The sequence below is a fragment of the Syngnathus leptorhynchus genome, chromosome 16 (genome assembly GCF_054491065.1).
Source record: "Syngnathus leptorhynchus isolate UIUO chromosome 16, UIUO_Slep, whole genome shotgun sequence".
Lineage (NCBI taxonomy): Eukaryota > Metazoa > Chordata > Actinopteri > Syngnathiformes > Syngnathidae > Syngnathus > Syngnathus leptorhynchus.
In genome coordinates, this window is record NC_141210.1 from 8,513,397 (window position 1) to 8,534,893 (window position 21,497).

General features: G+C 48.7%; 2 protein-coding genes across 2 annotated transcripts; both read right to left on the minus strand.

Annotated features, from left to right (window-relative positions):
• Positions 1-111: 111 nt before the first annotated feature.
• ern1 (endoplasmic reticulum to nucleus signaling 1) lies at positions 112-10,884 on the minus strand. Its single transcript, XM_085934609.1, has 22 exons — positions 10,616-10,884; positions 8,218-8,338; positions 6,406-6,439; positions 6,220-6,292; positions 6,064-6,136; positions 5,792-5,914; positions 5,368-5,469; positions 5,046-5,307; positions 4,806-4,884; positions 4,497-4,656; positions 4,316-4,431; positions 3,797-3,991; positions 3,354-3,618; positions 3,183-3,273; positions 2,923-3,112; positions 2,745-2,844; positions 2,457-2,656; positions 2,176-2,323; positions 1,973-2,100; positions 1,723-1,846; positions 1,324-1,391; positions 112-1,237 (listed from the first exon to the last, which is right to left on the minus strand). The coding sequence occupies exons 1-22, from the start codon at positions 10,688-10,690 to the stop codon at positions 866-868; spliced, it is 3,099 nt and encodes a 1,032-aa protein (XP_085790735.1). The 5' UTR covers positions 10,691-10,884; the 3' UTR covers positions 112-865.
• A 777-nt stretch (positions 10,885-11,661) lies between these two features.
• On the minus strand, positions 11,662-20,063 carry tex2 (testis expressed 2). Its single transcript, XM_085934606.1, has 11 exons — positions 19,991-20,063; positions 16,807-18,400; positions 16,521-16,721; positions 16,091-16,427; positions 15,788-16,026; positions 14,865-15,008; positions 14,674-14,773; positions 14,007-14,250; positions 13,628-13,837; positions 13,419-13,539; positions 11,662-13,183 (listed from the first exon to the last, which is right to left on the minus strand). Exons 2-11 carry the CDS (start codon positions 18,373-18,375, stop codon positions 13,034-13,036), a joined length of 3,315 nt encoding a protein of 1,104 aa, XP_085790732.1. The 5' UTR covers positions 18,376-18,400; positions 19,991-20,063; the 3' UTR covers positions 11,662-13,033.
• Between the last annotated feature and the right edge of the window lie 1,434 nt (positions 20,064-21,497).

Here is a 21,497-nt window from a genome sequence, read left to right on the forward strand (position 1 = left end):
TGGTTATGATGGTGGTCCCTTGGAAAAAAAACTGTTGAAAACACCTGCACTACATGAACGCTGACTATTCAATTAGTTGAAATAGACTGAACCGATACACACCAAAGTCAATTTCAGTAAAAAACAAAATAGAATTTAATGTGCAAGTTATCAACTTCATTTTGACACACATGTGGAACGTTCCAAAGCACGAGCATTCGGCATTGACCTTAAAAGTCACACTTGAATAGATAATCACATTATTTAAAGAAAAAATACCTGCAGTATTTTGATCCTGAAAACCTCAGAAGACTGTCCACTCGCAGCACATCATGCGAGCACATTTACAAAAGTTTACACTACAACCATCTGGAGCCATTCAGCACAGAGATGCCTTGTTTTTGTTGAGTTTTTTTTTTTTTTTTTTTAAAGGCACATTTGCCACATGGACCAAGTCTATAAAAATATTCATACAGTATCTCGGCAGTGAACAAATTCACTGCAAAATACATTGCACAATAAAACTACCCCGTATGTTCAACAATTATCATCAACAATTACTACAATAGAAGGCCGGACATTTTTGGGATAAATACTATTTTTGGACTTGATATTAAAATGCAAATAGAAAAATACTCAGTTCAGCTACAACACACAATCCAACAACCTTTTGAATTGTTGAGCTCTGTTGCATTTAAGTCAAGAAGGCACTTGTTAAATCCACAGTGCAGCAGCTGTTCTGGTTGAGCGGCTCCCAAGCACTGCAGGCCCGTTCCTCACCGGCACCAAACTCAGCAACTGGCCAATCGTGTGCGAGATGCGGACGAACTATGTTTGCGTCGATCTACCGTCGGACCCACTGAACCTGAGATGAGATGTCGGGGGTTCAGAGGTGAGCGCATGACAGTGTGGGCCTGACGGCGACACCAGCAGTCTTGGCCGACAGGTCTGCAGAAGCAGAGGACTGGTGCGGTCCCACAGGGCCGTGTCCCTTCTGTGCTTCATCTTGTGAGCAGTGTGCGGATTCTGGGGGTTGCGATGAGTCCATTGTCGGGTGTCGACTTTGTGGCGGGTGGTCCGCTTTTGCCGCAATGGAATAGTAAGGCAAGAAAAACCTCTCTGCAGCGCACGTCCGCATGGCCAGGTATGTGTGGTTGAGCAGGTGGGGGAAACGAGACGTAAAGTAGCAAACAAAGTCATCGGGGACGGAGCCCAGCGTCTCCCGGACCTCAGCGGGCAACTCCCGATAATGATGTTTCTGTTCAAACAAGGCGAGTGTCAGGCTCTGAAAGGGCATGGCCATGAAGTTGTGAGCACTAAAGAGGAGAGCACCCGCACGCTTACCTTGTTCCTCATTGCACGGAGCAGATCTCGGACTGAGCTGCCTTTGTAGGAACGGAACTTTCTCAGGTCTGCAAGCCATTAGAATTGCATGTTGTGTTGAAAACAAACACGGAACTTTGCCTCAGAGAGCTTCATCCTAACAGAAGGTTAAACATCCTGGGGCACAAAGTGCTTAGAATCTGAGTCTTCTAACTGGAGAAATAATATGAACAAACATTTTTTATGCTATGTGGAACGTGGTTTCTAAATTTCTAACCTTGTTCACCAATATAATATCAAACGAGACTTTAAAGCACCAGGCTCCTAACATATCTCCCCTTGGCCATAAAGACAAACGAATGGACAAAATGGATGAATGAGCCACGGCTGCGGGGCGACGGCGTTTTACTTGTGTCCTACCCGTCTGCAGCGGCACCGTGATATGCTCCCTCCAGTCACTCTTGACCACAGCACGCCCCCCTCGCTCCAGCTGCCTCACGATGGCTCCGTCCAGTGGCTCCTTCTCTATTCTGTCGCTCACATCCTGCCAGCGACAACAAGCATGCAAGTAATGCAGCTCGCAAGATTAGCCCGGTAAGCCCCCTATCCCCCCCGTGTGACTCCCATTTGATTTGACTTGTTTCATTTAAGTGCAACCAACAAGACAGACCTGGAAGAACTGCAGTTCCTTCTCCAGGCTCCAGAAGAAAGGGTGCTTGAGAACACACTCGGCTGAGGGCCTCAGATGAGGCTCCATGCTCAACATCTGCTCGATTAGGTCTCGAGCCACGATGTCGCCTGGTTTGAGACAACACAAAGACGGGCCGTGACGAAGCGCTCACAAATCTCCTGTCGATCAGGTTCAGGCCTCACCGTGTTTGTCCGTCTGCAGATGGTCCAGGCTGTACGCGCCCAACAGGATGTTGGCCTGCCTCTGCAAGGACTTGCCGAAAGGGTGGCGACCTTGAGACACCACGTAGTAGAAGACGCATCCGGCAGAGAAGATATCAACAGTGCAGGTCTTCAAAAAAACAAGAGACAAAACATACTGTGAACATCTGCAGTGAGTCGACAGAAACGAGAATTGCACCGTGGTGTAGATGCTATAGATCTCCGACGTGTGGCCATTTGGCACAGCTGGACTTTGAACTCACCGGGTTGTCTTTCCAGTCCTCACTGAGAACCTCGGGAGCAATCCATCCCTCAGTCCCCGGCACGCCGGACCTTCTGCTGAAACTGTGACGACCCACAGCTAATTTCTTGCACAGGCCGAAGTCGGAGATCATGGCCCGCACCCGCCCGTGGGCGTTGGGCATGGACACCAGGATGTTGTGAGGTTTCAGGTCTCTGTGAACTGCAGGGAGAGATCAAAGTTGAGGCGGGAGCGGGGCTGACGATGTAGTGTTGTCGCAAATGCAGAACAAGCATTTTCAAACAATGACCAATGTTGAGGGAGTGCAGATGAGCCAGTCCCGAGGTGGCCTGCTGCAGCAGAATCACCGGCTCCAGTCCGCGACGGTCAAAATCTTTCATCTCTACATACTGGACAGACCGCAAAGGAGCGCAACGTCACACACACTCTACTATGCCAAATAAACGCTTGAGCCAACGACGGCGAACCTCTTGAAGCGTGGCGGCGCATAGCTCAGTGGCAATGTACTGGAACTGGCGGTCCCTTTCGGTGCAGAAGTATCGAATGACATTAGGGTGCTCGTCTGACTCTCGCAGCAGCTGAACTTCCCGATCTGCAAAGCTGAAGCACTCCGGGAGAATTCTCTTTACTGCCACCGGACGGTTGTCAAACTGACCCCTGGCGGCAAAGGCCAAATAGATTGGAGAGCTGAGCCAGACAACCAAATCCCATCTACCTTTCTACTTACTTGTATACGATGGTGCCCTCGGCGCCGTGACCCAGCACTCGTTTGGGATTGAACGTTATGTTGCCCACTCTCACAATGGCGGAGTCATCCTCTGATGAGACAATAAGGACAAACCGTCAACAGGGTCTTCTTGACGACGAGGAGCGTCGACGAACGCCATCTTGACTTCACCTCCGTCCTCGTGCTCATTGGCAGAGCCGCCCAGCTCGGAAAGGGAGATGTTGGAGTGGTTGGAGGCACGCGGGGTGACGTTGGGGCTGCTGTGGTCCGAGCATTCCGAGCGAGCACGGGCCGCTTCCAGGTAGTCGCTGTCTGTGACCAGAGGAAGCGACGCGTCGGCGGTGGGGAAAGGCTGCTGTCTCTGCAACATCTCCAACCTCTCCTCCATCTGCCGTTGGAACTCCTGGTGCTGTAGCTGCTGCTGCTTGTGGACACTCTGAAACAAAAAAGGCACTAAAGGATCTTGGATGAAAAAAAAAAAACATGTCTTGTGGTTTCTTGTCAGTTGTTAAATATGGAAACAAGCTACGCGGAAGCTCAAATTTCAAACGAAAGCATGATTAAAAAGACAGTGCAACAATTATTACTCCACTAGGTGTCGCTATTTAACTTGCCTTGGGGTAGGTGATCACAAAAGCCACCCAGCCAGCCAGAAGGAAAGTAGAAAAGATGATGGTGGCCATGTCTTTGAGCATGGAGTCCACAGGGGCCTCCGGGCGCATGGTGCGACCACTCAGCCCGGGTTCTTGGACTGAGATTTCAGGCATAGGAGAAGGCGGAATGTCATTCCTGACAACATTGTCCACCTCCTAGAAGATGAAGAAAGCGAGCAGCCAAAGAAACATTTACTCTTGATGACCACAGCATTAGTCACATTCACACAATCCAATAAAATCTTTTTTTTTTTTTAATGGAAGGACACAATGGAAGGACACACACACACACGCACGCACGCACGCACACACACACACGCACGCACACACACACACACACGCACACACGAACACACACGCACACACGAACACACACGCACACACACGAACACGCGCACACACGCGCGCACACGCGCGCATGCACACAAACGCACACACACGCACACACACGCACACACACGCACGCACACACACGCTCACCTCCTCAGCCTTCTTGTTGCTAGTCGGTGGAATGACGTTGCCTTGGTTACGAGGAAAGTTGTCAGGGAATCTTTCCAGGATCTTGTTGTGAGCTTCAGGCGGTGTCTCGTGATGACCTAGAAGGCGAGACTCTTGTGTTTAAAACGGCAAAGCCTAGGACGCCAGCATGCGGCGGGCCTACCGATGAGCAGCAGGTAGTTGCGCATGAAGTTTATGCGCTTGCGCTGGCGGAGTGCTGCATTGAATTGGACGCTGGTGCTGGGCGTGATGACGCACTCTTCGTCCTCATCCATCTCCCGCCTGTCGGGGCCCTCCAACATGGGGAAGGTGCTTCCTCGAGGCTGCACACACAAACAAATATTTAAGCCATTCATAAACTAAGGCACTCACTCCACTTTAACATTTTTCCCATTGCGGGCTCAGCTCGAGTTTATTACTATAGGTGACAGCAAACACAATTAGGTTGACATCCTTATCCTTCGGCACTCACCACCACTGTGACTCCGTCGTGCACCAGGGAGGGAGACGCATACAAGCTGGTGGAATATTTACCCACATACAAAGTGGCCCTATCACAAAATGAAAAAAGAAATATCAAAGAGCATGCTTTACATTCTTAAAGAGGTGTGCAACAAGAATGTGGGGAAATGAGCCTCAGACTCAAAATTGAACCAAACATTGGGAGCTCCCCGACAAAAATTAAAGCAACCACCAGCTTCTATTTGCTTACATCAGCTTATTGTCCAGCTTCTGCTCCTTGGGGAAGGGGTACTTCCACTGGGTGATTCGGCCCACCTCTCCAGACATGAAGGTGAGATAGCGTAGGGTTTCCACGGCGACATTTGTGTGAGCAACTTTACGCAGGCCCTCACGCTGCCAGATGTACATGGCCACGACGGGTGAGTTGTAGTTTTGGACCCACCGGACGTCGCCAGACTCAATGTCCACCGTCACCACCAGCCCGTCGCCGTTGGACACAAAGTGGGCCATCTCTGCAGGCGGAGTCAACCGGATTAGCATGGCGACCAACGCTGGCTTGCTAGCTGCCTTACTGTATTTGGCGTCATCGTCAGGTAGGGTGGAGGCGTAGTCCGAATAGGTGGCGTTCCAGCGCAGCTCGCGGCTTTTGGTGTCATACATGGTGATGGTGTATTCTGAAACGGGGACGCAATGTTTCCACTGTGAATAGGCCATGCAAGTTATGCAACGTGAACAAAAGCCAGGGAGAGCGGCCAGTATCCGTTTCAGCTTGTCAATGCAAAAAAGTAAAACTTGATTTGAATGTCAGGGATCACGCCAAAGATCATTTTCTTGCTGCCACGTAATAAATACGCTGCGCGTCCAAAAACGTTTGAGAAAAACGAGTCAAAGGAGCTCCAAGACTTCAAAGTGGATTCAGTGGAACAGGTGCCATCGCGATTCCACTCGCCACACAAACGACGACGAGTTAACTGGGAGGCCTTTCGTTTTGCTTACCCGTGCGTCCCAGATAGAGTAGAGAGGAGGACGGACACGGCATGTCAGCAAAGGATGACGTCAGTGTCTGCTGCTTCTCACCAGTCAACAGGTCCACCACATGCCATAAGTCCTGCTTCTTGCCTACACGCGCACACACACATCACGGTCAGCATTCAGCGATCACTTGGTGCAGGGCGGAAGGCTGTAAGCTTCCTTGCATCTAAGTTCTTATCCTCTTTTATCTGCTGCACTTAGCAAACTGACATCACAGAGTTCGGGATGGGCCTTACCCATGTAAAGGATTCCATCAGAAGTGCGGCAGGGAGACGCTTGCACCAACTCCGGAATGGTGAACGGTAATTTCTGTTTAAGAACGACAAATACACAGCCAACCGGAACGTCCTATTATTGGATGCTAACTTATGAGAGCGAGACAAGATTCTTACTGTGAGCCCTTCGTTGTTCTTTCCACCCAGAGAATACAGGCTGCCGTCATTGGGGTCGGGCAGAAAGGCCGGCCTGGAAGTTACGGGGGAGAAAAACAAGGGGACCTTTAATGTCTCACTGACAGCAAGTAATTGAAGGGCCAGTGAAAATGTTGGAAATGCGTGAAAGCACAAAAAGCAACGTACTCTGCAACATGCGTGGGGACCTGAAGAACTGGATCTGGAAAGACAAAAAGTTGACATTCAAGCGTGACAGATGCATGAATCAGCACAACAGACCAGAAATGATTCATCCCAATGGCAAATGTTTAGAAATTCAGAGAAATCGACCAGCATGAAATCGTTCTTGTATACCGTATTTTCTGGACTATAAGTTGCAGGTTTTTTCATAGTTTGGCCGGGGGTGCAACTTATACTTAGGAGCGACTTATGTGTTAAATTATTAACACATTATTATATAATTTCACATTATTTTTACACTAAACCGCATGAGGGCGCTCTAGGCCTGTGAAATAATTGGAACTGCAACTGACGATGAGTTGACGTAAGCCACATAGAAGAGAATGCGCTGCATCTTCTACCTCTGGAGTTAGTGGAGTTGTTTAAAAGTGACACCAGGGATGATGATTTTAATGGATTTAGTGATTTGGAGTGACACAGATGGTTTGATAAACTTGTTTGCACGTTATTTATGCTATAGCTATCTGAATAACTCTTAATATGTTAAGCCAGGCACATGCTCAGTTTATTGTTTGTGTCATGTAACGTTAGCATACCGTACAATTATTCAGCCTATTGTTGCCTCTATCCTATTTTTATTTTAAATTGCACTTCAAGATGACGTGTCTGTTCTTGGTGTTGTATTTTATCAAATAAAATTCCCTCAAAAATGCAATTTATACTCCAGTGCGACTTATATTAGGGATAAGAATGGCGAATGTGAAAAAGCACAAAAAAGTAGCGGGATATATATATATATATATATATATATATATATATATGCCGCTACTTTTCCGTGCTTTTTATGCACGCACACAGTCGCGGTGGGCGGGGAATACTCGCGAGTCGCCGAGGCTAACGCTCCCCATATATAAAAAAAATATTTTCTCAACGGATTTACACAATTCACGAAAATACTTTTGACGGGAAAAAACAAAAATTCGCGGATCCGCGGAGAATTCTCATCCCTGTTATATGTCTCTTTCTTCGTTATTATTATGCATTTTATGGCTGGAGCAACTTGTACTCCAGAGCGACTTATAGTCCGGAAATATTCCACATCATAAGGCGCTAGGGGTTAATTGTCTCGTCCTTATCACGCTGGTATTCGGCAATGTTACCGGCTTTCCAAAGAGCTATTATGCCAGGACATTACGTCTCTGTGTGCCACACAAGCCACACAAAACAACTTTAGAGATTTTGGAATTTGGTCCACACAAAGGGCGCATCTTATCAAAAGGTGCACCTTCATTTTTTTTAGATAATTAAATGCATTTCAGTGCGCCTTATGGTGCGGAAAATACAGTTCACTAAAAAAATGAATCACTACCCGAAAATGGCCCCAGTTAAAAGACAAGCAAGAAGAATTATAATCTTGCTGGTGTGAACACACAGGTTGTGGACCAGATGATGATGATCCTTTTGATGTGCCCGAAGGAGTCAACGTGCGTGTGTGTGTGTGTGTGTGTGTGTGTGTGTGTGTGTGTGTGTGTGTGTGTGTGTGTGTGTGTGTGTGTGTGAGGGGGGTGTTAGGGTCATTGCAGAATGCAACTCTTTTCTGTCTTATCTCTGGCAAGCGCAGAAGACGGCCTGCCCACGTTGGCTCGCCTGTGTCGACCTTGACAGCAGCCTGCGCTGTATTTGCCCCCCTTGCCGTTAATCATTACACATTTTTCCAAGTCAAAGCGAGATCTCAAGTGCGGCCCAAACGCAACGACTGCAGTCATCTCCGAAACATTCTTGGGTAGCTATCAGACAATAAAACAAGTCTGTGCTCACCTTCTTTCAGCGTCCATTTGATGGAACCTGATTTCTTGCTCACCGCGTGCAAATTTCCATCCAGAGTGGACACAAAGAGCAAGCTCTCGGGGAGCGAAACCGTGCCGGCATTGCAAAACACCTGAAAAGATGGCAGGCAAGACAAAAACAAACAAACAGCAACGTCATTACCAAAATGCCTTCTCAAGTGCAATTAAGAGCAACATAGGTTTTTTCATTGAACAACATGCTGATGCAACATTTCTGTGGTGAAAGTGAAACGAGAAGAAAACCGGACAACCTCGCCAGGGGACTCGCCCTCAAATACCTCAGCGACTTGTGTTTGCAAAATACGTAAAGCTTCGTGCAGCATCCTGAAAAGTTTGATATAGCGCCGTTAGCATAATAGCATGTTATTTTGGAATGTTCTCAGAAAACAAGAGATAACAACAAATTCCACAAACAAGATGAGTCCAGTAGCCACTACTGTGCACAATCAGAACCCCCCTCCTCACATACACACACGCGCGCACACACGAACACAAACGTTTTAGCAAGCAAGTTGAAATAACTTGACAATAATGTGATGAGGCTAGCAATGTGCAAGTACATCGAGATGCCATTGCGCTTGAACCTGAGTCAACGGAAGCTTCGTTCCACGGGCAAGTAAAGCGCATAACTTGGCTGATTCTGCAGCCACAACGCTTTAGAGGACTTTCAGCCGCTTTGTAATCCGCAAAATACAGCTTGGACAACAAAGTTACACTGCTTTGTTTTTGTTGTGCCACCAACAATGGAGCAGCCAAGATGGTCATCTTCTCACCGCTATTGATGGAAATCTCGCACTAATCCGCTTGAAGGGTCTTTGGGGTGGGGGTGGATATGATGCAGATTAGCCATCGCTAATTGCCAATAGACTCATCTCAGCATTTAGACACTTTTGATGGGTGGAGTCCGGGGGATTTCAAGTGCCCTTACGATGAACACAAAGTACCCGGCGCCCCTTTAGCGGTAATGTGCTGTTTGCAGAAAAAAAAAACAACAACGAGGCCAAAAGTGGAGAAGGAAAAAGCAACACTCGTACATGTGCTGTACGGAGGAAATGTCCGCTCTTGTCAGCTTTTCCCAATTTTATTCCAGACACCAATGTGAGGCAGATGATAAAACTGCTCATCCGTAACAACATTGGAGGTATCATTAACATGCGCAAACATAAAATGATCAAACAATCTGCATTGAGCTCAAGTTTGTCATCATCGAGCCAGCAAATTTCACATCGCCGCCGTGTATTTGTTGAAGCTCATGTGCGCTTATCAGAAGCGCGGCGGTGTTTCAGCCCAGCGTGGGTCATGTCACGTGTTGGACCCCTGCGTGGGCACACGTAGCCAATCTGCAGCTGTGATAAGATAGCGCAAGACCGCAACTTATTTATGAGCAAAGTGGCTTGTGTTGGTGCGCTGCGATGGGACCACAAGGCCGCAGGGACCAGGAACAGGCAACAAACATCAAAGTACTCTGACTTTCCCTCCAAACCAGCGGAAAAAGGCACCGGGCTACCTCCAGTTGGGTCACTTAGCAACCAGCAGCAAATAAAGGCAAGCTACCGTTGTCCCTTCGCAGTACGGTGTGTAACTAGCATTTGCATTTTCAATGAAGCAAAAGCGGATGGTTTTTGGAATGTGCAATGAAGCTTCCGAAGAAAACCTGTACTGGTAAAACAAGTTAATTCCACACAGAAGTGCTAATCCGGCGTGCTCCACAAATGTTGCCATCGACAGAATTTGGATTTTCATCAATCTGCCTTGTTCAATGGTCGCCCTTCATAAAATCTGCAAACTAACCAATAATTACGAGTGCATGCCCAAGTTCACTGCAATAAACTCGAAATCTACTTCCTCTGCTGTGACACAATCCGTCCATTCCATGCATCTCTGGTCATCTGTTACACCCACCTACTCCAAGTTATAAGTTGCATCCTGCATTCTCCATCGACCATCATACACGCTCTGCCTCCTGTGGTGAAAATTACACTGGCTTTTAACATCACAGCTGGATTGATGTTTATTGGGCTGAGTGGAGGATGTGCAACACGAGTCAATCAACAGATACGATAACACAAACACATGCTGCTCTTACGACACATCAGTCACAAGAGTATCAACCGCCTTAGCATACTACTGCCCTATCAACAGCATCTGACCAAAATTGTCACTCCGTAAATAAATTCTACGCAATCAATTACGCCATTTTACGTTTATACGTCAGCTTCTGTGAAGCTCCCTGGCCCATGATGTGCTTTTGGTACACCCAAAGCAGGTTCACCATATTTTGGACCCAAGCTAATAATAGCCAGTGCCGCTAATCACCTGGAAGAATTAGTTTTTCACTTGCGTTTAGTCAAACGTGTGCTATTTGATACCTTGAGTGGCAGAGCGGCATAGTAGAGCAACATGCACCAGAGCAGGGCCCGGCTGCTCACTGTCCAGTCCATCATTTGGGGTCTGAGAAGCAAAAGATCTGGTCTTTGACGTCAGTTCACTCCATACAAGACGTCATTTGGCTGCCTACGCGAATGTTGTGAAAGGTTTGATCGAGAGTCGAAAACAGCATTGTGGCAGCGCTCCGGCCATACCAGTTAGCTTTTTCGCTTCCTGAAATGAAACCTGGGAGGAGGTGGGACTTTGTGGAAGATGTGACATAGAGTGGAGGAGGGGCCGTCCCATGGGGCGGTGCCAGCCAATAAGAGACGAGGACAACCGCCGGAAATGGCTAGATCACTTCCGGGAGCAGGCTACTGCTCAACATGTTTTCATCACTGAGACGGATTCGTGCCCCAAAAAATTCTTAATTTATTTTTTATTTACAAATTTTATTGCAAGATGTCGCTTTGATTATGTAGCTTTTTATCTTTTCACGAAGGGTTCATTGTTCACGGTGCGTCATCATCACCACTAGGCCGCGTCGATTGACAAATGTTATGGTAAGCAATTTGATTCAACCCGCACTAATGGAGAATTAAAAGAGGTGGTTTAATTCGACCCTTTTCTTTTCTCACAGAAGTGAATGCTAAGCCATGGCGAAATAGTCGTCACGTAGCAGGCAGCCACGTGGATAGCAAACACGTGGTGCACCACAGAGGCCCTTACTACGTAGGACTGCGTTGTTAAGAAGTTGGCGCTGTTCATAATGATTCAAATGCGTTAGACTTCTTGATGTTCAATGAAGTAAACCCAAAACCTGATCCAGCGCCATATATTATTGTAATCCAGGTTTGTCTCTGCTTGACTATTAAATAAATTTCTATTTTATCACACCCCCCACGACTCCCTGAACTGGACCGCTTGGCTTTGAAGTGTGCAACATATACAAATAAAGCACATTTTCCTCTGAAGAACGACTTTCATTTAATGTCTTGTTTTACATAATGAATGTGAATAATGTAATTCACTATATGTGAATCCTGGTTGAGATATTTGGTGGTCATGCAGATTTGAAAGAAATGGTGCAAGAACAAAATTCACAAGTCCTGTTATAACTGGAGTTTTTTGGCTACTTTCCCAAGTTTCTCTTTTAAAGCATGACAGTTGTGTAATTGTCACAAGTGAGTGGCGGTTATTTTTTACAATCACTTGGCAGTTGATTACTTTTTTTTTTTAAACTGGAAATGCTAGGAAAACCAGAAATGCTTGATGCCGAACAACTAGGTATTTTCCCAGGTTGCGTGAATTCCTAATAAAGTGATGTTGATTAATATAAATGCTCTTTGCTTCATCCATGTCCAATTATGACCCCCATTTATTAGTTTTTTTTTTTTTTTAATTGATACACAATGACCTGAACTGTAACATTCTGACATCACTGAACACAACAGCAATGTTTCGTCACAGTGCGAATGAACATCAAAACTTGTGGAAACAATTTACAATAATGGCACTTTTTTTTTTGCGTGGCTGCACATGTTGCACTGGAGGAATGTTTGCTTATTTTAAAGGCACTTTCTGCCTCATAGTGACACTGACAAGAAACCGTCATCTGTAAAGCAACTAAATGTTGGCATATCTGCACACAATACAGAAAAAAAAAATTTAAATGGCAAAAGATGCACTTGTTGGCTTGATGTCTGTCTTGACACGATTGAAACAATATGGCTGAAATCCAAAAAACAGACACCCAAAATGTCAGTATTTTAATCCTGTTGAGCTGGCAAAATATATAAATATTCCCCCTACAGATGACTGTCAGTCAGTAAAATGTACAGAATTGAAAGCAAGAGTACTCGACTGCAGACAATAGCCACTAATGACCCTTCGAGCCGAACTGCAAGAATGCTTTGGCGATAAAAACACATGACTAACTTTTGAATGAAAAGTGTTGCTAAGAAGCACATTGTCAAGTGAACGAGCGACTCATAAATACATTCATTGGATTTCGGCAAAGCGTTAGGCTGCTGCGTCTGCTCGTACTGCACATTTCAAGCCATACAAGCCCCACCTCCTTTCTAAAGTACTTCTCCCGCAAGAAACAAGGTTTCATTCATTGAGCTGTTTGCAAACTCGTGCCAGGCACACACAGCAAAGATGGCCGGAAGAGTCTCCATAGGAAATTTGTCCATGGGGGATAATTATTTACTCATCCTTTGTGCCAATGTCAATCAGGTTGACAAACTTTTCGCAAGGCGTCGGAAAGGTCACAAAATATGCAGCGTACAACTCGAGTTTGGTGTAGCCATAACTCACAGGTTGAAATGCTTCTTATTGTTCAATCAAACGGCTACTTCTCAAAATGCCACGACATCCAGTTGCCACGGTGACAAAAAACAGCAGTCCGGACGTCGCCTTTACATATGGCAGACCTCGGACTCTTCGGGTTCTGGGCCCCTCAAGGCATCGTTTGACTCGCTCATCGAGCTGGTATTGGATCGCGTGTCCATGGCAGAGTGCATGATGGGTAGCCACAAGTCATCCATGTTTGGCATGACAAATATTTTCTGTCGGGAGGACAAAACATATTTGAACTTTCGGGGGCCTACTGAATTTATGACATCGGCTATCGTTGATTTGAAGTATGTGTTTGGCAAGTAGCGAAAAATTTATTGCGCGGCCATTTTACAATTTCCAACCTGCATCTTTAAATCGCATGCAATATGCTCTGCTCTCAAGGTTGCCACATTCATATGCATCTTGAAATTGGACAGCAATGTGCAGAACAACCAGTTCAAGTACCTGAAACTCCTGGTCCAGTTTCTTCTCAATCCATTCGGTCACATGGACAAGAGTGACCTCCCTCTCTCCGAGCTTGGGCCGCGCTTTGAGCTCCAGGTGAGGTGGACTGCGGAAGCCGTACCTGAGCGCCCAGAAGTACACCTTAATGGGACGCGTTATCCAGCAGAGGGCACTAGCGCTATCCCCTCAAGCATAAAAGGTAAATTTACCATATCCTGTCGGTAGGAGGCGGCGGTATGTTGACGGCAAGCGTGCCTTGACACTCCTGCACCTCCACGGTGAGCAGCAGCGGCGTGTTGGCCACCTCCTCCATCTTCTTCTTGATGAACTCTGTCTCTGTAGCCTTCTGAAAGTACTTGGACTTGGCGATCTTATCCACAAAACGCATGATCTTGCTGGGCCTGTGGCCTCCCATGTAGCTGAGCAGAAAGCGAGTCACACTGATTATTTCTTAATGACAAGTTGCTAAGGCCCCATGATGGGAAGGAGCGGCTGGGTGCTCCGGTAATTCAGCGCTAGGTCAGAAGGTGGGAACATTGGCTTCCAACCAACACGTTCGTGTGGCTTTTCAAATATTGCTCTGCTCACCTTTCACCTCCGGGGAAAACGGCTTTGTCACTGAAAAGTTCCACAGGATCCTCTTCATCAGAGGAGCCGGCGCTGGATGACTCCTCGTCACTGTCCGCCAGACAGTAGGTGCGTGGCCTTGACCACTCCTTGCTGTGCTCGCCGAGGCCCTCGCCCTCCTTGCCCAGACGGGCGAGGTTCATCTTGGTCTCCAGAGTCATGAGGAAGGAGCCCGTGTAGGAGACCTCCAGATCGAACCACAAACCTGGAGGGACAAGCCAGACAAGAAAGCTTTTGACCTACGTGGCCTGTGGTTGCCATGGCGATAAAACCATTGCTGTTAGCAGCGAGCCATTTCATCCCTTGCCAGAAGAGTGCTTTTATCCTGTCATTGTAGATGAAAAGGTCAGGCCTTGGGCAGCTGCACTTCCTAGCTGGGTGAACCTCCTGTAGTAATATCTGAGCTCTCAGTGAATAGCCCAAGACCATAAGTAACTAAAAACAGATGTGTCATTTCCATGAGTTGGCATAAAATGACAGAAAAGCACTTTTTGTGGGACACGTGCTTGCTTGTTTGTTTTATTTTTCGGAAAAGTGCAAGTTGAAAATCAACTCGACCATCGCTCGCCCAAATCATCACCAAGGGCAAAGGGGGATTTTGGGTGCGAATCCGCGCTCGGGTTCCTACCTTGGTGGTCCACAGAAGGTTTGGAGGCTCTGAGAATCTTGGGCATGGAGAAGCCCATATCGAGTTCCGTTAAGGTGAGCTCATTCATAACATACGGCAGCTGGGAAAAAAAAAAGAAGGGGGTTTTCAGTGCGTTGGCACTTGAAGCGCACTTGAGTTGGATTTGAGATCAATTTAAGGGGAGCACCCACCCGGATCTTACTGAGCTTCATTTGAATCTTTTTGGAGACGACGTTGGCCCAGTGCTTCTCTCCTAGGAAGTCCCAGAATATTCTCCCCAGAAAAGCGTTGACCCAGGCTTCTGGTTCAGCCGACTCATGTGAACTCCCGAGCCTCTGAGGGGAAAACGGTTCGATGGACCAAAAATGAAACGGAAAAAATAAATTTCCTAAAAATTCAATTTCCTATTTTGCCAAGCGCACTCTATTGCTTTAAAACGGAGCAGAAGCTCTTTCTCGGGTTTGGCAGAGGTTGTTTTTCCACATCAAACAATATTTAGCAGCGCTACATTCCAAAATATAGATTTTCTAAAAGAGAAGTGAAATGAATCAATTACAACTCATCAAGAAGCAGAACCATCCGCAGCAGCAACTCCAAAGTTCAACCATCTGTTCTGCCATGCCGGTCAACTTCCAAGCTGTTTGAATTTCACAAATGCGCCCAGTGCAAATAATCGAAGCAGTGCCACAGGGTGATGTCAAACCATTACATCTGTCTAAATGACATATCACCAAGGGCGGTTCGGCGGCGCACTGGGTAACACGTCCGCCTCACAGTTAGGAAGGTGCGGGTTCGATTCCACCTCCGGCTCTCCCTGTGTGGATTTTGCATGTTCTCCCTGTGTCCGTGTGGGTTTTCTCCGAGCACTCCTGTTTCCTTCCACATCCCCAAAACATGCTTGGTAGGCTGATTGAGCACTCCAGATTGCCCCTAGGTGTGAGTGCGAGTGCGGATGGTTGTTCGTCTCTGTGTGCCCTGCGATTGGCTGGCAACCAGTTCAGGGTGTCCCCCGTCTGCTGCCCGATGACGGCTGGGATAGGCTCCAGCACGCCCGTGACCCCCGTGGGGACAAAGCGGTACAGAAAATGGATGGATCTTTCACCACGTTCCTTACCTTTTTGGTACTCGAGGGGCTCTTGTCGGGGCTGCGTCTGCCAGGACTTTCAGCGGCAGCCGGGCTTGCGGGCCGAGGGCTGACGTACTTGGCCATATACACATCATAGTCCAAGAGCGTCTTCTGCCTCGAGGAGCTCTCCCGGCGGCGAGGCTGAGGGTGGCACGGCTCGTCGGAGCTTTCTCGGTCGTCAGCCTCCTGACTGCCCACACACTGGTTGCCGTGGCAGGGCTGCGAGGCTAAAACAAAAAAAGTGGACATTGTGGCATTTAGGACAAAGATTTTGGTGCATCACACACTGACCACTCTTGGGCAGACGGCCGCCTCGGCCATCAGACTTCATCTGGGACGCCATCAGAAATCTTCGGAACCACTCCTCTTTTTCCCGCCCGGTCCTCCCAAACAGGTAGATTGTCAGATCCCCTCCTCCGGGCGTCGGCTTCTTCGGCTCGTCCGCGGACGCGTCAGCTTTTTCAACCTTGTTGCCCCCTTGCTCGGCCTTCTCGTCCAGCGTTGTGGGCTTCCCGTCCTCTTGGGTCTTCTTGGACATAAAGTCCTGCTGCTTGGCCAGCTCAATGCAAACGGGGTACTTCTTGTTCCAAACTCGTTTTCTTGCTAGGCTTTGTGGCATCAGGTAGATCTTTGGGGGAGGGGACATAGTTGAGAAGGTCAGGGCTGAAAGCGGCGTACATGGGCACGCTTGCGACTTTGGCTTTGGGCAAGTTTAGCGCACCTTGCTGTCGGTCAGGTCGTAGATCTTCTGGCTGACGTAGGTGATGTCAGGCTTAGGCTCGTTGTGAGCGGCGCGGCGGGAGATGTTGCGGTTTGGTTTTGACAGTCGCAGAATGGAACCTTCCAGGCGTACGAAGACTGAGTGCGTCAGGGTGGCGTGGTACATCTCCGGGTCATAGCTGTGGATCTCGTTCATCCAGCCCTGAGATGCGACGGCCGTGCAAAAGGGGAGACAAAAGAGGGTTGAGTGCAACTGGCTGAGCAGCAAAGAGATGCGGATGCCTCACCTTGAAAATGCCCGGTTCTTGGATATCGAGCCGGGCCGCGTTCCAAGGTTCTGTCCTGCGTCTTTGCTTTCTCATTGCCAAGTGGGAGCGCTGTGGAGCTGACAGCCAAAGGACCAGAACGGCCAAGGTCAAGCCCGCCAACGTGCCGTGGAGCACTGCACATACGTACGGCGGGAGCGGAAGGACCAAGTACCCGTACACCAACTGGGTCAGGTAGACCAGACCCATCCAAGGCACAGTTGCCGCTTCCTCCTCCTCTTCTTCCTCCATCTCCATTTCGCCAGAGCTTCTGCGGAATCTGGGGCGATCCCCGTCTGGGGTCTCCGTGTCAGTGCACAAGTCAAAGTCTTCGCTGTAAAGCTCACAAAAGTCCTCGTCTTCCTGACGGGCCGCCAGGGCCGACATGGAGCAGCGACCCAGATTGAGCGACGGAGACCTCGCCAATGCGGATGCAGAGGTCTGGCTGCGAGGAAAGGAGAGGACGACACAATCGGGTCCATGCCTGGTGGGTGTTTCTTCCTCTTCCTGGCCCTCTGCTCCCTCCTCCTCCTTGATGCTGCTGCCATAACCTTCCGAGTGTCCGTTGACCGCCGCAATGCCGCTCAGCTCCGACGCACTGGATGACAACAACCTGGCTCGATGGGGGCCGCCCGTGCCCGATTCCTCGCCCATGATCTTACTAAAAAGCTGCAGGGGGTCTGACATCACCTCAGAGAGACGCCGCCTTGTATCCTCGATCTTGGCTTCTACTTCTTGAACCTTGAAGAAGGACCTGCCATCCGGTGATACGGTGGGAGATGATGGGGCCGTTTTGGAGTCTCCCCCCACCTGGGTGGCCACGACTGGGGCTGTGGACAAGCGAGGCTGGGAGAACTGTTTGAAGAGTTGCATGTTGCGAGGAGGCGGCCGCTGCGACGGCTGCGCTTGTTGCTGGTGGAGGGCGGAATGAAGAACATGGTGAACGGAGTCTTCCTGCTGCTCAACCTTTGATGTCTCAGTGGAGAGGGACTTGACAAAAGATTTCATCAAGTGTCTGTGGCGGGCATGCGATGGGGCGACGGCAGCTTCGCGGGCCTCCGCCTCGTTGGACATGGACCCGACCAAGCTGAGGAAAGGTCGGGAGGATGACAGCCCGGACGACTTGCAAGGGGAAGAGGAGCTGGAGCTCGTGGCCGGGAGGTTGGCGAAGGGATGTTCGGAAGGCCAAGAGGAGCTGGTGGGAGGATTGCAACTCACTTGAGGGTTGCTCAAGGTGGGGATGATTGTCATGGCCGAAGAGCCGACGTTTGCGGGAGCGCTGGCCGTCGTGCTCTCAGATTCAAAAACCAAGTCCTCTTTTGACCTGCAAACCTCCAGAGCTCCCGAAGCATCCAGCTCTGATTTCCCTCCATAAAGCTCCTCTTCCTCGTCGTCCTCCTCCTTGCCCAGAGCGGAGAAGTGGATGGTAATGGTGTCACGCGAGAGGGAGCGCTGGACCTGCAGTTTGGGTGCAGGCGCGTGCCGAGAGGGCGGAGTATTGGCACGTTGGTTAGCTCCCCTTCCGTTGCCGTCCCTGCCGTGACGGCTCATCGCCACCCAGAGCGTGGGTCACGGCCTGGAGGGCAACGACACAAGCATTCAACAACATGAAAACACTCAAACTCACTCTTGCACACCAGAGTACATTCAATTGTGATGACCATTTGAACGGAAATGCAAGCACTCTTCGACGTGCTTATCCATCCATCCATTTTCTGAACCGCTTTGTCCCCACGGGGGTCACGGGCGTGCTGGAGCCTATCCCAGCCGTCATTGGGCAGTAGGCGGGGGACACCCTGAACCGGTTGCCAGCCAATCGTAAGGCACACAGAGACGAACAACCATCCGCACTCACACTCATACCTAGGGACAATTTAGAGTCTCCAATCGGCCTACCAAGCATGTTTTTGGGATGTGGGAGGAAACCGGAGTGCCCGGAGAAAACCCACGCAGACACGGGGAGAACATGCAAACTCCCCACAGGGAGGGCCGGAGGTGGACTCGAACCCGCACCCACCTAACTGTGAGGCGGACGTGCTACCCAGTGCACCACCAAGCCGCCTTGACGTGCTTATGTTTCAATTAATTATTTTAAAATTAAAACAAACAAGTAAAAATATTTTATCGCATTTGTTTGAATATTAGGGCGGCTCAGTGGCGCAGTGGGTAGCACGTCCGCCTCACAGTTAGGAGGGTGCGGGTTCGATTCCACCTCCCTGTGTGGAGTTTGCATGTTCTCCCCGTGTCCGCGTGGGTTTTCTCCGGGCACTCCGGTTTCCTCCCACATCCCAAAAACATGCTTGATAGGCCGATTGAGCACTCCAAATTGTCCCTAGGTGTGAGTGCGAGTGCGAATGGTTGTTCGTCTCTGTGTGCCCTGCGATTGGTTGGCAACCAGTTCAGGGTGTCCCCCGCCTACTGCCCGATGACGGCTGGGATAGGCTCCAGCACGCCCGCGACCCCCGTGGGGACTAAGCGGTTCAGAAAATGAATGAATGAATGAATGTTTGAATATTAATTATATTTTAAAAAATCAAACCCCTAAAATTATGTCATTTTACAAAATCCCAACTCTGTACATTCAGCTGTGATGATGGGAGGTGATATTCTCCGTGCCTTAACTACTAAAGGCCGATAATACAAAAATAATAAAAACCCCTCAACCTTTTAGGATTCACGTCTGTCAAAAAACATCAATGCATGACAGGCAGTAAACGTGACAGTTGCAATTCCAACAGCGATATTATTATGTATTATTGTGCTCGGTCTAATCCCGACAGCCTCTTTTTTGTAACCATTTAAACAATCTAAACCCCCAATCAATGAACAGGAATTCTCATAAGAAGAGCCAAAATGCGCTCTTGTTGCATCACATTTGGCTTTGCGGGATCTACAATGCGAGTGGGAAAAGGTTACACATCGCTTCATGCATTCACATGATGTTAATTGCCATAAACGCGCTCTTAAAGAGACACGACCTCAATTTTGCCTCACAGTATGCTGGCTGGAGTGTAACATCATCGGGGCCGCTTTATTTATGACGGTTGCGAGGAAGATTCGGTCTGTTAATCTAAAGGGGCCTACAGCAACAAAATAATCCGGTTCATTGTCAAATCCAACCGCTGCTAATTTAATCCATCCAGGACGTAAATAACCTCAGTCTCACCCTGGTTACTGCATCCTCATCTCGGGGATGTCCAGGCCATATCGTAGCATCCAAAACAGAATTTGAATATCTGCGTAATCCGAGCTGGTTCCGGACGTGATGAGCCCCATGCACCATGGACACCCCCCACCCCCAACACACAATAGAGAGCGCTGGTTGCGGGGGTTTCCGAGCGGCCCAATTTGCTCCGCGGCACGTCTCGCTGGCGCGATACGCGATCTGGGCTGGGTTGGGCTGAGTTTGTTTTGGTGAATGGGAGTCAGTCCGCGCCACACCCCCTCGTCAACGGTGACATTTCATTTGCGTCCCCTCCCTCCGCGGACGCGGGTTCATCATGATGGACTACTGCAGGAGGACGCCCGGCTACTGCACGACGAGGAGGCGAGCTGCGTCATGGCACCGCAGGAGCGCGCTTCCTGTTCCGCAAATTCAGCCCTGTCTCACCCGAACATGGACTACAGTTTATCACCCTACAAAAGCTAACAAAATGCAATCAATTCTTTGCATTGCGATTAGAAAGGCAAACGGTAGAAAATGTCAAAATGCTTCATATTTTTGGTCAGATTTGAGCCAACGAATTGCAGGCGCTCAAAGTACTTGTTCGTCAGGACATGGTGCCACCTAGCGGTCTGACATAGCATGTCAGCATGAGAGTCAACGCAGGTCAATAAAACGTTCAGTTATCACCAGCACCACCCTCTGGTGAGAAAATATATTGTGCATGGGGTTGTCGGGTCTTCTGACCAGACTTTTGTAAATTGTCTAATAATAAGAAAGAAAGAGGAACGTGTTGCAGTAATTATGCCTTCACACAGGCACACTTTGTCCTGGTGTGAGGTTCTTGTTGCTTCCTCTAGCTTTGCAAAGTGATCCCACATGATGAATCACATGAGGCCCCCTGCTGTTCAACTCTCGAGGCAGGCATGCAAGCAGTTCATCTCCCTTCTGATGTGCTGATGCTAATGAGTTTTTTCTTTACGAAAGATGATGGTGCGGGTGGTGGTGGTGGTGCTAGAGCAGCAAAATATTGCAGCCAGCCCAGCCGCCTCCGTCAACAGTACATGCACATGAATGCGTGTTGTTTGAACTTCACCAGAGAAGCATTCAAATTGAGGTTTCCCCTCCTCTTTGCATCTCTTTCCGGGGGTGCGCAGCCTTACTCACAAGCGCACCCGATCAGGTCGAGAGATGGGGATTATGATATGCAAATGAGGCTTCGTTATTGGGGTGCCGACATTCGTCGCGCGGAGCAGATGTAGCACGAAAAAGTGCTGCCCCTTCTTAACTTCATCCACCTAGCCTTTTTTTTTTTTTACATTACGTGCCTCCTGCCTAGAACACGTCGACCTACAGAAGCCATCCACACACTCCACTCTTTAATTAAAATAAAAACAAAGAAAGTCCGGAATGGTTGAAAACAGATTGCATTGCTTTCAAACTGGCGTCATCTGGTGGCGTTAAGGAAGTACAACGGCACCTTGATATTAGGACTCACATGGTTCGTTTG

Bases quoted from the DNA above. Each gene is read 5' to 3' on its own strand.
- tex2 (XM_085934606.1), bottom strand. From the start codon at position 18,375: ATGAGCCGTCACGGCAGGGACGGCAACGGAAGGGGAGCTAACCAACGT. The intron at 15,009-15,787 runs GTAAGGAACGTG...TTTTCCCCTCAG, and splicing joins GCCCCTCGAGTACCAAAAAG to AGGCTCGGGAGTTCACATGA. The intron at 14,251-14,673 runs GTAGGAACCCGA...TTGTCCCTCCAG, and splicing joins ACCTTCTGTGGACCACCAAG to GTTTGTGGTTCGATCTGGAG.
- ern1 (XM_085934609.1), bottom strand. From the start codon at position 10,690: ATGATGGACTGGACAGTGAGCAGCCGGGCCCTGCTCTGGTGCATGTTG. The intron at 3,274-3,353 runs GTGAAGTCAAGA...TTGTCTCATCAG, and splicing joins CAATGAGCACGAGGACGGAG to AGGATGACTCCGCCATTGTG. The intron at 2,101-2,175 runs GTGAGGCCTGAA...GTCTCAAACCAG, and splicing joins TCTGCAGACGGACAAACACG to GCGACATCGTGGCTCGAGAC.